This window comes from Abramis brama (genome assembly GCF_963993115.1).
Source record: "Abramis brama genome assembly, chromosome: 7".
In the NCBI taxonomy this organism is placed as follows: Eukaryota; Metazoa; Chordata; class Actinopteri; order Cypriniformes; family Leuciscidae; genus Abramis; species Abramis brama.
The window spans coordinates 32,462,595-32,483,589 of record NC_139969.1 but is presented as its reverse complement, the minus strand read 5'-3'; the positions used below and the strand labels follow the sequence as shown (position 1 = coordinate 32,483,589).

The following is a 20,995-nucleotide window of genomic DNA, read 5'->3' as shown; positions in this document are numbered from 1 at the left end:
CGATGTTATTAATACTGTGCCGAATTCAAGCGTATTCTCACTGGATCTCCCAGTGCTGTGTAGTAATGATGCCTTGTGACTGAAGAAAGGCCTGCGAGTAAACCTGTTCAGAGGTCACGCTACGCTGTCTATTATTAATCCGAGATGACAAACAGTCCGCACTGCGCAGCTCAAACAAGAAGCGCGGTTTCGTTATGCTATCGTTTCGTTTGTCATTTGATGTTTTTCATATGCAGCAGAAACGATGGAGCTTATCAGTTGGGCAACGTGGTGGTGACACCCGTGTGACCTCTAACAAAATTTACCCGCACCGACTAGAAAAAAAGTTGCAGTCTTGAGCCCAGTATGAGATGTGTAGCATGGAAAGTTTTACATTCTCAATTGGAGATTTAATTTAAGTACTTTTTTCAATATTCTTTTGGTTCAAGTCAAACATGGAAATTATGTTTTTAGGTGTAATATGTAAGTAATGACTGTTTAAAATGACTCCAAGCATTTCTCTGATTAAACTAGAGGGGAAAACGGCAGTGTGACAGTGATGTATGAGGGAGCCTATGCTGGCTGCTGGACTGCTGCTTGTGTAAATACTAATTTCTTAGTCAATCGTCCTTTTGTTCCAGAACACGCCTGCTGAATATACAGCTTCTATTTTTAGTTTCTTAACAAACATGGGAGGTTATGATGGCTTTGGTAGGCTTCCTTTCTCTTTTGCTCTCTGTTTCTGCCACGCTCCATTGATTTAATGATAAGTCAGGCTATATATCCCAATTTGTGAGCAGCGCAACACCTCACCACGTTAACACAGTTAAGTTAGAGGTGCACGTATGCTTTTCACCAGCTTCTCTGGTCTACTGCTCGCAAAGTTCTCCTTGCAATCTTTGCCTTTAAAAGGCCTTGTTTGATTTGAAAGAGTAGTGGCTGAGCGGAAGAGCTTATTCTGCTCACTAGATTGCCAGCTCAGTTTTAGCATCTGATCACACAGATGGGATAATTGCCCAAATGCCATGTCATGTCACCCCAATTTTTGTTGGTAGAACCATTTCTGATGATTGTCCTCTGGCACTGGAGCCAATGGCTTGTGTGAGGATTTAGTTACAGGCGATGTAAAGCATTACCATTCGGTCACCCTGTAATAACAGTAGGACAGCACTTATGTTGCTGGTTAATGCCTTTAGACAGATGTGGAGCTGAGGCTCATTATGCAATTGTTACAAGAAATGATACATTCAAACATGTATATTTAATTGTAGCTCCTGGTTATGTGTGTTTATAGTGGTATTTATTTTTTATTAGTAGAATATGAAAAGGCATTCACAGATATGTGCATTTAAATTTTACATCATCCAGGTTCAAATGGATCCAATCTGCCCCCTTATTGTTCCAGTACTGGATGCCTCCCTGTATTAATAAGGAGAAAAGAAGAGTCTGTTTACTAGAGTATTTCATCCTAATCCTTAAGGATAAGCTTATGTTCTAGTGAGTGGGATGTTGACAGTGTAATTTTGACAAGACCTTTGAGGCATATGTGAACCAGTTCTGACACTAACTGTAACTTCACTTTTTTCCGAGATTGCAAACTTATAAATGATGCAAGGAAAAAGAAACTACAGATCCTTAAGTTCTTTGTCTATGTCTTTATGAAATCTTTTGACAAATTTATAAGTAACCCTAAAAGCTTAAAATGTCTCTTAAAAATAAGTGATCCTGCTTGTCAACTTGGAAATACTAGTCTTTTAAAAAATGTCCACATTTAATGTCAAAATAATATATTATTTGAAAAGTTTATATCTGGAGCATAAAACAAAATCATTTAATTTTACCTCAGATTTTCATTTTCTCATGGCAGGTTCAGAGAAATGTCCACTTGGAAGATGAGCAAGGTGAAGGAGTATTTTGGAAGCCTATTAAAACTAAAACTAAAACTAAAAGTTTTTTCTGTCATGTCAAACTAGTAGGCTATATAACAATTAAGCTTGTGTAAGACTGGAAAAACTGGAAGAACTGGTTGAGGAACGGCCACTCCTCTAGTAGACAAGACCTTGCTGAAAATTAACATTTGAACTCCCCCTTGTGCACTATCGAGACGAAAGTCTCACCTCCGAGTCATCCTAATCTACATTTCATTCCCTCATCCCTCACCCTCTCTCTCTCATGCTAAGATCACCTGAATTCACCCAAGAATATATGTAGTTTAATGTGAATGATTATCATCGAGTATTATACATGTTTAGTATCATTTGAAATGTCTCAGGGCGACTGGTACAAATGTCTCATTTCCAAATAAGTAAAACAAAAGGTAATAAGGTTTTTAAGAGTTTAGAGATAACTGGCACGCAAGGAGGGTTGGTCTCTAGACAAATGGTCTCCTACCCCGAAAAGGTGTCAACTCTGAATGCAAATTACCATTGTTAGCAAATGTTTCCATGTGAAAGAGGTTTATGTCTATATAATGGAATGCAGCAAAGGGTTCGGGGCCTTGTGTACTTCAGATTAGCCCGTGAGGCTGAGAATGGCCGAGACTCTCAGCCTCATGTATTTCTTAAATGTCGGGTTCACATCTCTTCTCTTTATTCCAGAGCTTTTGATGTTTTGTATCGATTATCTTTGAATTGATTATGTAATCGGCATGATACATTTACCTGACATAATAAATTGTTACATTTGATTATTCTAACTGACTTTGACATTATTTTCATTAAAGAGTTAAAAGGAATAGTCAAACATTCGCTCACATTTAATGATCCACAGACATCATAAAAACCTTTTCATTTATGGAGTCAGATGAAATAATGAGAGAATACAGATGAGAAAATGTATTGCATTTAATCAAAAATACTTTGCCACGAGAAAAGACAGTAACACGTAAAGACCTTCCGCGCTGGCCGGAAGCCGGACTTTGGGCCGATCGAGCGCAAGCTTACACTTGCTTATAGGCTTGTTATAATATATATATTCAAATATTTACATTATGTATATAAATACCATCATTGTACCTGACCCTGTGAGCAGTCCATGATCAGACTTTTTTTTTTAATTATTTATTTATTTATTTATTTAAATTGGAGTGTTATCACTATTACGTTTGCTCATACTTGAGAGGTTATTGATTGCACAACCCCTTGTTCTAAGTATTAAACATAGGCACAAAATTTGTCCCGCAGTGATAGTGCCATGTTAATAAATGGTAATTCAAAACTTTTCTTCACATCAGATTTAAACTTGTGGGTAAAACATTTAATCTTACTGACAGATTGCCACATAAAGCAGGTTATTGCAGTGTGTGTGTGTGTTCTCATTTGAAGCTGTGAATGTTGGCACAGTGTGCAGAGGTGGAAATTGGAGTCAGTTTGGATTCCAGTCTGCTGTGGTGAAGTATCCAGTGTATCCCAGGAAAGCTCCTGATTGAATAGAGAGCTGCCTACCTCAGTCATAAAGGACCATGACTCAATAGTGAGTGGTCGTGGTTGCCAGGAGACCCTCCTCCTCATGTGCTCATGAGGGAAGACTGTGAGCTCTCGTCTTCTATCATGTGCTTCCTCCCACATGCTCCACACACCGAACACCTACAAATCAATCTCAATGATAGCAATTCTTTATTCCGGTCTGGCTGACATTTCCATTTATGGTTTTTAGAGAGGATTACATAACATGGCAGCATTGTTAGGGAAACACGAAACATCCCAGACTGCGGCCAGATAAAGCTACATCTTTAGATACCTTTGACTTTTTATTAAGGCTTAGTTTCAGTGTATTGTGTAATTCGCTGTCAGTTCAACAAAACACACCAGTTATAGGTAGTTGAGAAGTGTTTAGAGGGATTGTTACATCCAAAATAATTCAGTATGTTGCTTTATAGTGATGTAGGTAATTTACAGTTAAACTATTAAAATATTACCTCACTGGATTTTATGAACATGTACTACCGTAATCTTAAAAGTACCGTTTACAGAACAAATACAATAAAGTCCTTTCTAACTTAGATGCCAAGGATCACCTTCCTAAATTATAAAGACAGTATATTTCCATGCATAAAAATGTATTTGTACTGTATGAGAATATAAAGAATGAAAAAACAGAGATGAGAAACAATGTTGCATAAAAATGTGAAATAATATTCTTAAATTAAATAATTGACTTACAATTTCAATGTCCTGAAGCCAAAGCAAATGATTTAAACAAATGATAAAGAGAAACATGTTCTCTCAGTTCAAATTTATTTCTACAGGCACATTAAGTTTTAATTACTGTTAAACGTTAGGGCTAACTTGTATGTTATGTTTCTATTCAGTTATTGTGTTTCTGTGTGCCTCAGTTCTTCAATCAGTTTGGGAGCAAGGCACTTGTGTCATAATGAAACCGATTGGAACGCACTAGGAGAAGGGAGCAATGAAAGAGTCAAGACCATGTATTTTCCTCATTAGCTTCACTTTAACACGAAAAAGTTAGTCAACGACAATAAGAATATCTTGTTGTTAATAGTACATTTATAATGAAGTTTTTAAAATATGCTTTAGATGTGTGTGTGTTCCCGATCTGCTCTTAAACAAAGCAATTTACACATTTCTTACCTCTGACACTTTTTTAAACTTAATATGAAATGCATGACGAAAATGTAATACTGTATATCACAAAAAAAACAAAACAACTTGTATTATTCTGTTTATACATTAACTTCAACTCTCACGCCATACCTAGATTATTCACTTCGTGAAGGGATTCACCGGTGTTTGGAACATCCCTACAAATGGCGTCCCCGTTCTGAAGTGCCCTTCAAGGGTGCAAAAGCGCCTTTTGAAATTCGTGCTTTGTCTCCATAATCATTCATTAAGTTAAGTAGGTGTCTTGTGTGAAGTTAACGATCTCAGTGTGTGCTCTCAGTTCATTCTGTTCTGTTCAAAGCAGTTAAAATATCAGAATTCAATAAATGTGATGCAGTATTTACATACAGTATTCTATTAAACATTTAATATCTTAAGTTAACATTTAAAGTTTGTCAGCCCTAAAAATACATTTTGAATTGGATTGTCCCATTGAATTGCCTTGATGAGCGCAGATTTTATTCATGCTTTGATGCATTTCCGACTGAAACAAGAAGTCAGGGTGGGCAAAATTATGAAAGAATTTTGATAATTTTTAAATTTAGATTTAATATGAAACTGTTACTATTAGGGATGACAATTTACACAAATTCCCATGATCAATTGTCGTTTAAATTAACGATCAATTCATTGATTAATCATAGTTTTAATACTGCAGTATGTGTCTACTTATAGCCAACAGCATGGTAGGGTCTGCTGTTCAAAACGCCATGTTCCTCACCAAATAAATGAGAAGGGTTTTTAGTCTAAATAAAAGGCTAGTGGGATTTTTAAAAGGAGTAGATGTGATTGATCATTTAATTAAATTCATTATTTAATAATAAAATATAACGATTAATACAATGTGTCACCAATGCCGCCTCAGATGCGTGCTCAGTATGTGTAACTGCTGTTGTGGATGCACTCTACTGTAACAACGCGCTGAAACACGGCAGCTAAACTCAATGAATTCACAACTTTTTATTACAATAGGGTTCTCTTTATAATGTCATGTAATATGACAGTCCCAATCATAGTTATTATTAGTCGTGCATTGTTGTTTGAGCTGCATGCGCTGAACCTGAAGATGATCAATGGCACGCTTTACAGCATTAATTCTTAACCAAATGCATCCTATATGAGATAAATCAGGTATAGATAGGCCTACACAAAATAAACCATATAGAAAATAGTAAATGTGTGAACAATTGAACTGACCAGCATAGGGGCCGGGAGACTTCAGATTCTAGAGAGCATTTGATTGGACAGAAAATCTAAAAAGAAGCAGAAGTGTAGAATGATGCCATCAAATTTGCAGATCCGTAGGAGGTAGAGAGAAGCTGCAAATTTTGAATGCTTCTAAATGTGATTTTTTTCGCATCTGTCTGATGGATAGATAGATTAAGATGTAGAATGACATGTAAGATGGTTGTCTCGGTTGTCCTGAACATCCATCATTAAGTATATTTTCTAAAACATTGTGGATGATGGACATAATTTCCCTTAAGTAAGTAAACCAAAGCACTTTACAGTGTGAATTCCCCATTGATCTTTGCTGTAATCTAGCTACTGATTATACACCATGCAAATTCATAAAGCTAAGTGGTTGAACTAGTCCAGTGAGGCTTATGTTGGCTTTAAATAAGGCTGCTTGAATCACAGGCTTACTCATAGTGAGAAGTAGTCAGTATCTGATAAACCTGTTGCCATGGCAACTGTGTCCATCCTCCGCCTGTGTGGAAACAGCTCATCAGTTTTCTGTGAAAGCATGTTCCACTGAATGTATTTTAGAGGGAGGGGAACCCATTCATCATCATGTGAAAGCGCTACTGTAGTGCAAGGGAATGGGTTGATAGCAAAGTCCCTTTCAAGGAAAGTCTGTGCAGTGGGCGGCCATATTTGCTACGCCTCCGAACGCCTCCGGGCAGCTATTTCGGACATCCAAGACCAAGATCTGTCTGAATAGCAGAATCCTGAAATTTCAAAAACTGCTTTCCGAACTCACAATGAAATAACATATTTCAAATCAGCAACAAAATCTGACATTAAAGGGGTCATCGGATGCAAAATTCACTTTTATATGGGTTTGCATATAAATGTGTCTTTGCAGTGTGTGGACACAACCACCAAACAATGGAAAAAAAATTCACTCCTTTTTTTTTTAATCCTCAAAAAACCTAAACACTCTCAATAATCAATCCGTTTGGATTTTCTGAGCAATATGATGTCATATTGCTCATGCTCCGCCCACGACCACTGACGGACTGTCCCGTATTAGCATATTTCCGCCCTCAGCCATTTGTATACTGTCCACCAAGGCAGCACTTTATGTGTCTTGTCAACATGCCCAAGAGAGGGGTGGGGTGAGCAGTTGCTCATTACCATTTAAAGAGACATGCACCGAAATGGGTCGCTGTGAACAGAACTGTTTTTGAGGAGGTAAAAAGGGTGTTGATTTACACAACCACTGAGGAATTTTAACCAAAGTATGTTACAAGCTTTACATGAAGACCCTAAAGAATCATACCAACTTGTGGAAAATGGGCATCCGATGACCCCTTTAACTGTCCCGTAAATGTTGTTTCTTAAAGCTTACTTTTCTGGCTAGATCAGCCAATGCACATGTGCAGTCCTAAAGTCTCTCTAGTCTTCTAACGGCAGCTGCTGTGACTTAGAAGGTGGGACGTAAACCATATTGCGTGTAGCAGTTTCTCAAATTTGTAAGTAATAGAAGTGCACCATTTATAGTCTTTGGTTGATAGTCTTCTGTTTTTCTAGAATCAAATGTGGATATTTGTAGTTATTCACAACATTTATGATACTTAAGCTCTCGCTTAAAAAGTATATTTTGTAATGTTGAAATGAGGGGATACAAATCATTTACTCAATCATTTTGCATTAAAACTGTATGCTTTTGACTGTTGCTCTACAGTCCAGTCAAGACACTTCACTGCATCTCTACTTTCAGTCAAGGATTTCCATAAATTTCAGGATTAAAGTATCTGCAACCAAATTCCTTTTTCATTCCTTTTGCACCAACTACATGATTACTAAAATCACCTAAAGCCAGTCTTTTTTTCATCCTCCTCCTAATTTCACATTTTTGATTGTCTGGATATGTCTGAATATCTTAGCTCTGTTACAAAACCTAGACAGATGTCTTGCTGTCTAGTTCCTGCATAGACAGCTGTGTTGTAAGGCAACTTCCTAACAATCATAGAACCTCATAAGTGACTGATTTTTAATGCTGAAGCAGAAACTCCACGCACAAATCTCCTAAAAAAGAGACTATTTCTTTCAATAAGTTGGCGTCAGCATGTTGCTAAGCTAACATAAGCATATAATTATATAGTGTACACAGACATTGGGTAAAATAACCATTTAGATTAAACTGAACTATTTTTTAAATATTACATTTACATCTCAGTATTGAAATAAATAAGCTAATTGTATTTTTCTTGTCCAGCATTTGGATTACATTTTGGGATTGGCTTCTCTGACAAGGCCTAAATAGTCTTCAGAGGCATTAAATAATTAAATTACCTACCTTTTAAAGCATCCTTCATTTCAGAAGCGTGCTTACGATGGCTTAAAATTCTGCCTCTGTAGGAAGTTTTCAAATAGTATTTTTGTGACTACGTTATCAATGCAAACCAAGCAGTTTTCAAAGGGAAAATAAGATCTCAAATCTCTTCTCAAGCATTCATCTTTTCTGACTGGTCACTGTTGTTCTTTACAGAAGTACAGACAACATGACGAAGACACAGGATCTCCACAGGAGCAAAGCTCGCCCCAGTTCACCGATGAGGCTCCTGGGCCAGAGCTGGTCCAAGTGGCCGAGAAGAACCTTTCCCAGATTGAGAACATCCATGGCTATGTGGCACATGCACATATCTCCCCAATGAAGGTAGGCCCTGGTCTTGGAATCTACACTTCCTGATCAGTTCACCTGTTTTAACTTGTGCCATGTTGTCTATCACCTCATTGTCCAAATTCTGCCATGCAGTTATAACTGTGTGTGCCTCACTCTTTACATACACAAAACACAAACACACGTTTCAGGTTTTAGAATGGCTTCCCCTTCTTGTAATTATTACAAGAAAAAGCCAGACAACCATATTACTGCTACTGCTTTTGTACATTCAGCTGTTTTTTTTTGTTTTTTTTGCCACAATCGATCAAAACGAATAACTTTGAGTAAAGCATACAATGAGGTCAGAATGAGAAAATGTTGGGCAAATAGAATGATTTTGCTAGATTGGCTCTTAATCCACCAATGCACTTGGTTCAATGGGATTCTCATTATTAGTGTGCTTTATAACACAGAGGGGGTTTCAGAGCCCACAGGCTCATTGGACATTGATCTAAACCACACCGCTAAAGCACGTGAAAGACTGGCACAATGGACACAAAGACATGTATCCCCCCCTTGCTACTTGCTCTTAACTATAGCGTTTGTTGCAGGTATACATAAAACATGGGACACATCTTTAATGTTTTTAGATGAGCGGCTTTTAAATGTATTCTATTAGATAATAGCTTTTCTGATTTAGACTTCAGCGGCAATGAAAGTAATAGAGGTGAGAAGTTCAGTTAATTTCTTAAGTTCTTTTGTTCAAAGAATCGATTCATGATTCAATCATATTTTTTTTTCCCTTGTTACTCAGAAAAGTTCACAGATTTGCCATTTTGCATGAGTTTAAAATGCTCTAAAAATGTCTTGATATAATAGTTTAGTATGTTTTCAGTTTCTAAAGGAAAGGTGGCAGGTTCCCATTTTGACAAGTTTCTCTTTTTCGGTGGCTAAAATTTTGGTGCATTACTAAAATAAATCTGTATTAGCTGTTTTGTATGTTTAATGTATGGTTAAAATGAGCATACAAATAAAAATGATTAAATCTTCGATCGTAAGAATTTTGACATAATTTACACTCCCTAATCTGGTTCCGAACCTGAATTAATTACTCAACACTTAATTCACAGTTATGAAGAAAATTCTGGTCACTCTTTTGCAAAATAATGAATGGAGCTGTTCAGCTCCAAAAAAGCATGATAAAAGTGGTCTATATTACATACTGATATGTACAACCCGAATTCCGGAAAAGTTGGGACGTTTTTTAAATTTTAATAAAATGAAAACTAAAAGACTTTCAAATCACATGAGCCAATATTTTATTCACAATAGAACATAGATAAAATAGCAAATGTTTAAACTGAGAAAGTTTACAATTTTATGCACAAAATGAGCTCATTTCAAATTTGATTTCTGCTACAGGTCTCAAAATAGTTGGGACGGGGCATGTTTACCATAGTGTAGCATCTCCTTTTCTTTTCAAAACAGTTTGAAGACGTCTGGGCATTGAGGCTATGAGTTGCTGGAGTTTTGGTGTTGGAATTTGGTCCCATTCTTGCCTTGTTTGAAGACGTCTGGGCATTGAGGCTATGAGTTGCTGGAGTTTTGGTGTTGGAATTTGGTCCCATTCTTGCCTTATATAGATTTCCAGCTGCTGAAGAGTTTGTGGTCGTCTTTGCCGTATTTTTCGTTTAATGATGCGCCAAATGTTCTCTATAGGTGAAAGATCTGGACTGCAGGCAGGCCAGTTCAGCACCCGGACTCTTCTACGACGAAGCCATGCTGTTGTAATAGCTGCAGTATGTGGTTTTGCATTGTCCTGCTGAAGTATACAAGGCCTTCCCTGAAATAGACGTCGTTTGGAGGGAAGCATATGTTGCTCTAAAAACCTTTAAATACCTTTCAGCATTCACAGAGCCTTCCAAAACATGCAAGCTGCCCATACCGTATGCACTTATGCACCCCCATACCATCAGAGATGCTGGCTTTTGAACTGAATGCTGATAACATGCTGGAAGGTCTCCCTCCTCTTTAGCCCGAAGGACACGGCGTCCGTGATTTCCAACAAGAATGTCAAATTTGGACTCGTCTGACCATAAAACACTATTCCACTTTGAAATAGTCCATTTTAAATGAGCCTTGGCCCACAGGACACGACGGCGCTTCTGGACCATGTTCACATATGGCTTCCTTTTTGCATGATAGAGCTTTAGTTGGCATCTGCTGATGGCACGGCGGATTGTGTTTACCGACAGTGGTTTCTGGAAGTATTCCTGGGCCCATTTATTAATGTCATTGACACAATCATGCCGATGAGTGATGCAGTGTCGTCTGAGGGCCCGAAGACCACGGGCATCCAATAAAGGTCTCCGGCCTTGTCCCTTACGCACAGAGATTTCTCCAGTTTCTCTGAATCTTTTGATGATGTTATGCACTGTAGATGATGAGATTTGCAAAGCCTTTGCAATTTGACGTTGAGGAACATTGTTTTTAAAGTATTCCACAATTTTCTTACGCAGTCTTTCACAGATTGGAGAGCCTCTGCCCATCTTTACTTCTGAGAGACTCTGCTTCTCTAAGACATACCTTTTATAGCTAATCATGTTACAGACCTGATATCAATTAACTTAATTAATCACTAGATGTTCTCCCAGCTGAATCTTTTCAAAACTGCTTGCTTTTTTAGCCATTTGTTGCCCCCGTGCCAACTTTTTTGAGACCTGTAGCAGGCATTAAATTTTAAATGAGCTAATTAAGTGGATAAAAGTGTAAAATTTTTCAGTTTAAACATTTGCGATGTTATCTATGTTCTATTGTGAATAAAATATTGGCTCATGTGATTTGAAATTCCTTTAGTTTTCATTTTATTCAAATTTAAAAAACGTCCCAACTTTTCCGGAATTCGGGTTGTAATTTGTTACTCATTTACATTTTTTTAACAATATAAGGTTGGGTAAATTTAATAGTGTAGAATAGAATTAATTGAGTTTTTCAGCCATTTTGACAGCCCTAGTTCTATAGTGTTTTCAGTCAAATCCATATTACTGAATATTAAGTGTCCCCAACTTAGCAAGCCAAAGGTGACAGTGGAAAGGAACCCAAAATCCATCTGGTGACAGAATAGAGAAGAAAACCTTAGGAGAAATCAGGCTCAGCCAAATGAACAAACATTATGTGGCTCCATTAGATTGTGGATTGATATCATTCAAAATATTTCATGTAACTCTTTCTGCTTGAAGATCGGCATACATCACGGCAGAATTTGGTTGGGGGGAAGAGGAACTTTTATATTTGATTTTATATTTGCCACAGTGCATTTATTGTTGGCTTCTTTGAATATGTATGTGAAATTGCTCAGCCCTTTATTTTCTCAGAGTGAAGCACTAAGTGGAAGGCAGTAGAGTGACTCTGTCCAGAGAAGGTGAATATACTGTGAGGCAGGAAGTGATATGTTTGTGTGAACATTTACTAGGACTCGTCCTGCGCCTGTTGTGCTCCAGCGCTCACTTCTGCCTTTAGATTTATGACCCCATGGCAAGCTCCTCCTCAGTCCTGATCAGAGCCTAAGCCAAAAGCATGCACACGACAAACCACACATGAGAAATCACACCTGCCACTTCTCATAACCTTCACTGCTCTCACTTAAACCGGCACCTTTTCATTCCCCCAGCCCGCCTCGCAATGTGCCATCCATCTCAGACACACCCTCACAATACAGTACAATCCAGCATCTCCACAGAGACTCTCTAAACAGCCTTTTTGACATTTTTTTTTTTCTTTTTACTTTAAGAACCCCCATGGCTCAACATAATATTTGAAGGCCCCTCCATATACACTAAGATATTTCCTGTATTTCTGCTGTAATTATGAAACAAACAATTGCTTGTTTTAAACGTTTTTTTTATTGATATATTGAATTAATTCAAGTGTTTATTTAATTGAATATATTAAATTGACCACAATTAATTTTGTGATTCATACAGTAATATTCTGTATTCCAGAAATCTGTTCTTTAATAAAAAACAATAGTTTTAATAGGGAAAATCTATCCATCCATCCATTCTCCAAACTGCTTTATTCCCTGCAGGGATGCTGGAGCATATACAGGTACAGGAATATGCAGAAAGCTTAAAGTCCCCCTGTTGTCAATAATTGAATCCCTTAAAACTCATCTTGAAAAAAATTCTTCATGCCTTAAAATAGCTTGAATGTAACTACAACCTTGCTTCATGGTTTGTCTTAAAGCATATTAAAACACAATATAGACATATAAACAATAGTAAAAAAAAAATACTTGATTTCACCACAGGGGGTCTTTAAATATATATTAACTTTACTAATGTACACCAACATATATATTAACTTTACTAATGTACACCAACATATATTCTTAATGGTTTCACCACACAACATGTTAGAAGACAGTAAATTTAAACATTTCTTCATAATTGTATAAAAGTTAAAAATAAATAAAACCAATTTGAATGCAAAGAGTACATTTCTAAGAATATGGTACATGTGTTTTGAACTTCTTTTTTTAATTCCTTTTTCTCTATTTTGGACACTTTTAAATGTTATTGACCCAGTAATTTATCATATGACAATTTGACAAGGATACTTTGTGAGGGGAAACTTTTGGAGATTAGTTGTTCAGTCCATTGCAGTGGTGGGTTCTATTGCCACCTTGTGTTACATAGCAGTCGTTGCAGTTGTACATGTCTCAAACTGCTGATACTGGTCATTATGTACCAATGATTTACATACGTTTGCTACTGAATGTGTTCATGGAGGTGGGAGTGACATGGTTGAGACTGACATTCTATCCCAAGAGTCTTTTCATATGTGAATTTGTTTTACTTTGAGTTCTATAGTGTACATTTGTATCTTTGTATATTAAAACAGTCTGCATGATCCTCATAGTTGCCATTTGGGATTAATGTTTCCATCCCGGTGATTATATACAGTCTGTGTTCCATCAACATAAGTGTCCTTGTGATACCACTCTCCGTTTGCTGACTCTTAGGCTTTGTCTCAAAACCTAGTGAGCTTGCCTAGCCTAGGGACAGCATTTTTGGGTATCATAGGACGTTCAAACATGCATGTGATGCCCCAGACCGATGACTAGATGAGCAGCTCACTAGCTCTAAATCCTTACTCCTCATTTTGTCCTATTGTCTGTCCTCTCTTTATCCTCTTCTCATGATGATGCAATTGTAGGCAATTTGAAGTCAAGCTTATATTGTAATACTATGAGTTCAATGCCCCTCTGTAGGTTGAATCGCTGGAATGCATCTTCGATGGGCCGTCCGCTGTAATGAACGAGGAGAGTCCTCCGTCTCCTACTACTCCTACTACTCCCCTCTCCAACCCGTACCCTCAAAGTCCTGTGACCGTCCAGGTAACAGTCACCCCTCTGACTTGGCGAGCATCTTTATGTGCTTCTGATGTAGTATCTGTGGCTTGCCAATTCTGTGTTTGTCATATGGCTGTCAGTGGTGTGGTCTGGTGTCGGTCATCTCCGTGTGATGAGAGTGGCTGGTTTTATCGTTTCATGAGGAGTCACATACGTTTTATCAGACAGGCTTGATGCTGACACTAGAGGGTACATTACAGTACCTCTCGTTGGTCCTTCCTGTTTGTATAAGCAATATTTCATTTTGATTAGTGCATGAGCCTACTATAATCTACATATGTGGGTTCTAGTTAAATGATCAACTTGTGTTGCAACTTGTTTTAAATGCAACAGTTGTTTGTCTATGAATGTGGAAGCGATAGTGTTGCTGTTGCATTCGTTATCTGTTGGTGCATGCTGTCATGCATGGAAGCACCTTTGCTTCCAGAGCGCATGGCCAGTGTTTTTCCGTGCTGTAGATTCCAATTAAAGCCTTGGTTACTGCATGAAATGGTCATGTTATATGATGATGGCAAATTCCTGGTTTACTCCTTTTCTGACTGCACATAAACTAGGTCTTGGGATATATGAGGTGAAAGTGCTAATTCAGGTCTAGAAACCTAGAAGTTTGTATTTTCTTTGCCACATGCTTCTAAGAATGAGGCAGTATTGGTATGGGTTTGAGGTGAGGCTGTGTCCTTCAGTCACTTTTCTCATACAAATCATGAGCCTTGAGCTGCCTCCCATTTCTCGTCAGTGACGTCAGTCCTGATTAATCTTCCCATGAGGCAAAGTTGAATGGCTTTATCGCACGTTCAAGAATGCATTAGGCGAGCACGACAAATGCAAAGAGGTCAAGGTTCCCGAGTGCCATCCCCTACAACCCGGGAATTTCCATAAGCACAGGAAAGGATATTGCCCTGCCTCATCTCCAAGGCAATGTGAGGAAGAAGGGGAAAACATCGTCCTCTCTTTTATCACAACGCAGCATAGAGACACTGCAGCCGTTTATCAGAGAGTACTGTCTGCATCGCAAACCTCTGGACTCATTTCTTTCAGGCAGTCAGAGAGGAGCGCAGTCAGTGCTAGCCAAGTCAAGCACCCAGTCTCACTCTCTCAGCTTCCTGCTGACTCATTTTGAGCTGGAAGAGACGAACGCAGGCACCTGCATCTGCTCGCATCCCACCACTGCACAGCCGCGATCGCATCAGCGTGCCAGGAACTGCACCAGCCACAGCAGCGAGAGAAAGAGAGAGAGAGAGAGAGAGAGAAGGTGAAACGAGTAGCGTTACTGGGGGCTAGACTGATTGTAAAGTGCTTTATTTCTGCTGCAGTTTACGTGCGTCAGGGAGCCTGTGTTTTTCTCTTTCCCTGCATGCTGCTCTTCGTAGGTACCTGCACCGTATGTTTTTGTCGCCGACGCGCACTATGTGCAGAAACTGGCTTTAAGATGCCTGCGTAAGAAGAGGTGGAGGGGGCAGGTCAGAGTCGGGAAACCAGTTCTATTTTACCGGAGCGTGAACCCCACACACGCACACTCCAGCCTCAGCCCACAATGCTCAACTCGGTGTGGTATGCTAAAAAGATGGGTCGCCGGATCATGGGTACCCTCAGGAGAACCAAGAGGCGGCGTCTGCACTTGTTGGTAGGTCTGGAACTCCGCAACAAGAAAAAGCTGCGTCTCAGTCACGGCAGTGAATTCTTTTGGTAAAGCAGATGATAAATGCTTAAACTTAGTTTTGGATGTTGACAGAAGTTACTTGATTTGCCTTGTTTACAGTTTATTGTGCATCATTTGCAACTGCATTCATCTGATTCGTGGGAACTTAGTAATATGTGTTTTCACCCAAAAGACCGAATGGACCATATAATCACGCCTCAGACTGTGAGAAAGCAGAGTAGCGTAATTTTTTTGTTAGCACGTCATGGAGTCTGAAAGGCACTGATTGACAGACTGTCTCGTAAGGCCACGGTAAAGTCCTTTGTTTTGTTGTGTGAAATATGAGCATTGATCTGCGTTTACATTGTGGCAGTCACCTGCGTGAGTGTGTGATGTCAAACACACATCAGTGTGTTTCGATGAGAAAATGTGAAAGCACATATCTCTTCTCTCTGCTGCCTGGCAACCTGCGTGCCTCTGTCATGCAGCAGTGCTCGCTGTGTCTTACACACACACACACACACACACACACACACACACACACACACACACACACACACACACACACACACACACACACACACACGGTGTGCACTGCACAAAGCATGCACGTTACAGATGTGAATGGTAGCGGTGCTTTGCCACTGATCCAATCATGGTTGTTGAGACACTGGAAAGATTAAGCTCATTTAACTAGTCAGATTTACTGTAATGGTCCCTAGTCGCTAAATGATGCATGTAATTTGTTATCAAATGCATGTTACATGTTTAAATACCCATGGTAGCTTTGGTTGTGCCTATTTATGGGTTTGCTTGTTTGTGTGTATTTACTTGCAGTCCCTATCAAGACACAATAGTTTTGCTATTGGCTTCTACATTTAAATCATTTAAATAATGTAACCGGCACCTTAAAACCCAACAGATAACCAGTCATTGTTCAGGTCAAAGAAGTGAGTGTGTATATATAACATAAATGGCATTCCAAATAAGGTAGATATAAAATGTTTAATTTAGAAAAAGGGTACAAAACAATCCAAGTGTTTGGATGTTTATGGATGTTCAATTAGCAGTATTGAATACATGTGGAATCTGCACACAGAACTGAAACTCAACAGATATCCACAGAATTGGGATGTGCCTTTTTAGGGCTATACAGATTTCCCGATTTGATTCGGTAGCAGACTGTTTTCATTAACCGGTAACTTTATTTATAAATAATAATTTTTAAGTTATTTTTTTTTTATGCCATAGCCTTATTGGCAGTGCTCCGACATATCTTACAGTTTAAGACGCATCTTGTCATCGTTAAAAGATGAGCCTTGGCAGAGTCATCAGAGTCAGTTTAATGCGCTGGCATTCTCAACAACACTGACGCTGAAAATGGGAGAAACATTGTGCCACAATGATATAGTTTAACAGTCTTTCAATCCACAAATCACCAACATTTACCATGGATTTATTGTAGAACACTAACTGTAACCATGGTATTATGGCAGAAATGTGTGATATATTTGATAAATTTGATTTATATTTATATTATATTATTAAGGTAATATTATTAAGGTAGACATGTACTGTATTACATGTATTAAAGGAATGGAATATAATTCTTGTATTTTTTGTTGTTAAGTTATAGCAGTTTTTGTGCATTTGTATTTATACCAAATGTCATTAGCCTACTGTTTTTTTCATAACAAATACCACAGAAATAATACTTTTTACCTTGGCAATGAGGTGCTATATGTGGTTTTAACTGTGGTTATTGTGATCTTCAAATGTATGATACTATGGAAAACCAATAGTTAATATGTGTAGAATCCTAGCTAATACAGTCAGAAAATTTAAATTTTACTTTATAAAAATTAGGTTGTTAAAATTTTTTAAGATGTTTTTGTTAATAAAAATAAATGTATATCTACATCCCAGCTCAAGCTACTGTCAACTCAAACTACTGTCAAAATGAATGTTTGTAAGAGACAAAACATGTACAGTAATATTATTAAATTAATATAATTATTCCATTTTCCATTACTGCAAATAATTTAACCTATATTAGACCAAACACTAACATATATTTGAGATGGGTACCTGTTAATCATGTTTGTGCTTTGATAGTTAATCTGGTGCATCTGAGTGCATTAATGTATTGAGGATCTCTTTTGATAAAAGTAAATTCATGGGTTATAGTTTTGGGCAGGATCGTCATCAGCAGCAGTTCTTTCATGTTCCCTGAACAGAACAGGCTTTTATCAGAGGCTGAATACAGAGAAAGGGTGGTGACAGGAATAGCCAATACATCATTTGTGGATTCTGACTCTGCTATCAACATCTATTGAGAAGCTGACCAGCAGTCTGACCCTGTCAATAGCTGGCCTAATTTGTCTGCCATTGTGTGGCCTATGGAAGATTTGAAAACGGATATCCAGCGTTAGGTGCTCATTCTAGCTATAGAAAGAGTCAGACGGGACCTTCATGCAGTAGCTGTTGCTCTAACACATGCTTTTTTTTATCTCATTCTTTTACTCTTAACGTGTTAAGACGGTCAGATCCATGAGTTACTATTATTGGTGTGGATTCCCCATGCTGCTCAGTGCTTGCAGCGTGGTGGTTTAATCGTCAATTAGCAAGGTGACAGAATGGCTCGGTTCTGAGAGGCGACTATAAATGGGGTTTGCTGGCATCTCATTAGATATGCACACAGTGTATTCGGGGATAATTTGGAATTTATTATTGATGTCCTGCCATATCTATTGGCAATCTTTTCAGAAGGAGGTGGTGGTTTAGCATTGTTGTTTGGGATGCCATCTTACCCTCCGAATCAATAGTTAAAGCTAAAGCTAAGTCCAGACAAGCCAATTCTTCAGTATAATTCAGTGGTGTTTATGTGCAGAAGGCTTTATCTGATTGCATGAGGGGATGCAACACTATCACAGCGCTTGAGCCAGCATGGTGTTGACATGCGAATGATAATGTTTTCGTACCATCCAGTCCCTGCTGTAGGCTCTAGTGCACTAATGAATATGTCAACAGATGAAGCCGAAGAGCATGTTTACTGTGGCTTCTGGTGCGAGACAGGGGACCGGAGCCTGCACGGGAAATCCTGCTGGCTCTCTTAGATGTGCGAGCAGTTGCCATGGCTTTATGCTCCTAAGGGAGTGGAGGCAGAGCCTGGTGACAAAATCAGCCAACTCATCCGGCACCTGTGGCACATCTACGGAACTGATGAATGGACGAGGTTCCTTCTGAGTACCGGTGTTAAAGATCGGGTACTATATCCACAGCGAATGGTAATGCAACTGATCTGGACCTGGAGAATACTTCATACATTTTTGTGCCTTTTTTCCAAAAAAAATCTCCCTTTTTGGTCTAATTACTGACAACTACTACACTTTTGATGGCATGGGAAAGCCGTCTCGGAGGAATGGAGATTGAACTTTATTTTGGAATGATGCATGTTTGGGTCCCGGTTTTCACTTTATGAAAAAAACTGAGGGTCAGTTTTTAACACTTGGAAGCATTGTTGGCTGGGCTGAGTGACATTCCCAATTGGACTTGGATAGGCAGCTGTTAATCATTCAATGGCCTTTAAATTTAGTATCTTTGAAGCACATCGAATTGCACAGATGGTTTAATTGGAACAAAGTAGTGCCAACTCGTAATTTGTCCAGCTACTGATCACCGTCTTTGAGTTTGCTTCCCCATCTTCTTGTGGCTGATAAAAAGGCAGCTAGCTTTGCGTAGAATACTTACTTTCTTCTTTTCTCTCTGTCTTCTAATTTAATCTCTGGTGCATCTGAAGCAAAGCAGAGTTGGATGGTTGTTGCTGTTTCACTGGCCAAGTTTTGAACGGCACGGAGTATCCAGGGTCATGAGGCTTTGTCCTGATGAAAACTCCTGATATGGCACAGCACAGGAAGCCACACTCATAATTAAGGAAGTTGTTTGGAAATGCTCTTAGACTTTGACTAGATTTGTTTTCCTGTTTTTGTCATCGACACACTCCCGAGAAGTGACTGGCGTGCATCCATAGTACGTTTGCAGTGATGAACTACATTTTCGGTGGAAACACCCTGTACACCAGGGGAAGTCGAGGCGGCAGCACCAGTTCGGCCCATGGTGGTTCATCTGGACCCAAGCTTAGACAGTGGTCCATACGTAGTTCCTCTGAGGAGACTGCAAAACAGACCCCGTCCCGCTGGCGCAGAGTCCTTGCCACCCTCACCCACCTCAATACCTTCTCTGACTGCATCATGTCAAGCACGAGTCAGGTAAGTTCTGCAAGCTCATGCAGAGGTGCCACAGGACACAGACATCAAGAGATAATGTTAGCTTTCAATCCTTATGCGTCAATGACAAGCTATCTCTTTCAAATAAACGTGTGTGTGTTTCAGTGTTTACTTCCACTCTGCCGTTTTTTTTTTTTTTATATACAGTTGAGCTAACAGTGATGTTTAGTATAATTTTGTCAATGTTATATTTACCCAGATTGTTGATGATATTTTTTTGTCTGTTTGTCTCAAGACCTTTGATTGCAATGAACTTTTGAAAGTTTTTTTTTATAAATGTAAGCAGTTTAATTTAGAGCACACAAAACTCCCTAGAATATACATGCTTTAAATTATACTATGTTATATTATATATTATAATACTGTTGTTTGCAATGCTGTCGCCAGGACAATGTTAGTTGTCAGTTGACAAGCCATGTGATTAGTTATCCTATTAATTGTGTTTAATCGTTGAGCTTCACCTTACAGTATGTGATCGGCGCATATGCTAATAATTCACAAATAATGCCACTACATGTAGCAGAATTTCTTGCCCAATCTCCTGTTCCTTTGTAATTGTAGTCAGGTGAAAATGATTTGACAAATAGCAGCAGTTTCACTGAAGGTCAGAGAGATAATTGAACAGTTGAATCCCCTCACACAGTGTAAAAGAAACTCTCTTTTAAAATAAATCTCTGCACATGCATGAATATGTAAGTATTATGCAAAACACTATACTTATTTTTAAATTGAAATTCAAATATCCTTTTCAAAATAATTATTAATACTAAATTTTATTTTCCATTTACAATTTACAGTTGTTGGTATTATGTGTTAGTTAGTAGAGAACATGCAAGCAAAATTGTCCAAGAACCTTGTGTTGGTTGTGTGGCCAGCAGGTGGCACTGGAACTGCATTGTTTTCTGAGGTAAACTGGCTTGCTGTAAACTTGATCTGAATCCTGACCACATCCTTAATTTTGGATTTAAATCTCTCACTTGCACCTGAAATGAGCAAAGTTTAAGAAGCTTAAACCGTGGTCTACAGGGGGGCACACTATTATTATTATTAATAATACCATTATACTGTTAATACATTTTTTGAAGCATTCAGAGAGTTAACTTTTCAACTTTTCAGCACTTTTCAAATTACAAATAGACTGATTCTCACTCGGAAAACTAATGCTGTGTGTTTGACACTGTAACATGACATTTATTAAACTGCACTTTAACCTGCTCATTGTATTCG

The 20,995-nt window shown here is 38.4% G+C and overlaps 1 protein-coding gene across 27 annotated transcripts in view; it reads left to right on the top strand.

Moving 5' to 3' along the window:
* The window catches only part of dlg1b (discs large MAGUK scaffold protein 1b), a 116,207-nt gene that overhangs the window by 40,023 nt on the left and 55,189 nt on the right, over nt 1-20,995 (top strand). For 16 of the 27 annotated variants that reach the window (XM_084120193.1, XM_084120182.1, XM_084120186.1 and 13 more), the window contains one exon: nt 8,317-8,484. In XM_084120193.1, coding sequence (XP_083976319.1) covers nt 8,317-8,484 — 168 coding nt within the window. Of the gene's footprint in view, nt 1-8,316; nt 8,485-13,702; nt 13,829-15,312; nt 15,468-20,995 lie in introns of those variants that run through there. The other 11 variants (XM_084120179.1, XM_084120198.1, XM_084120197.1 and 8 more) reach the window with 2 other exon arrangements.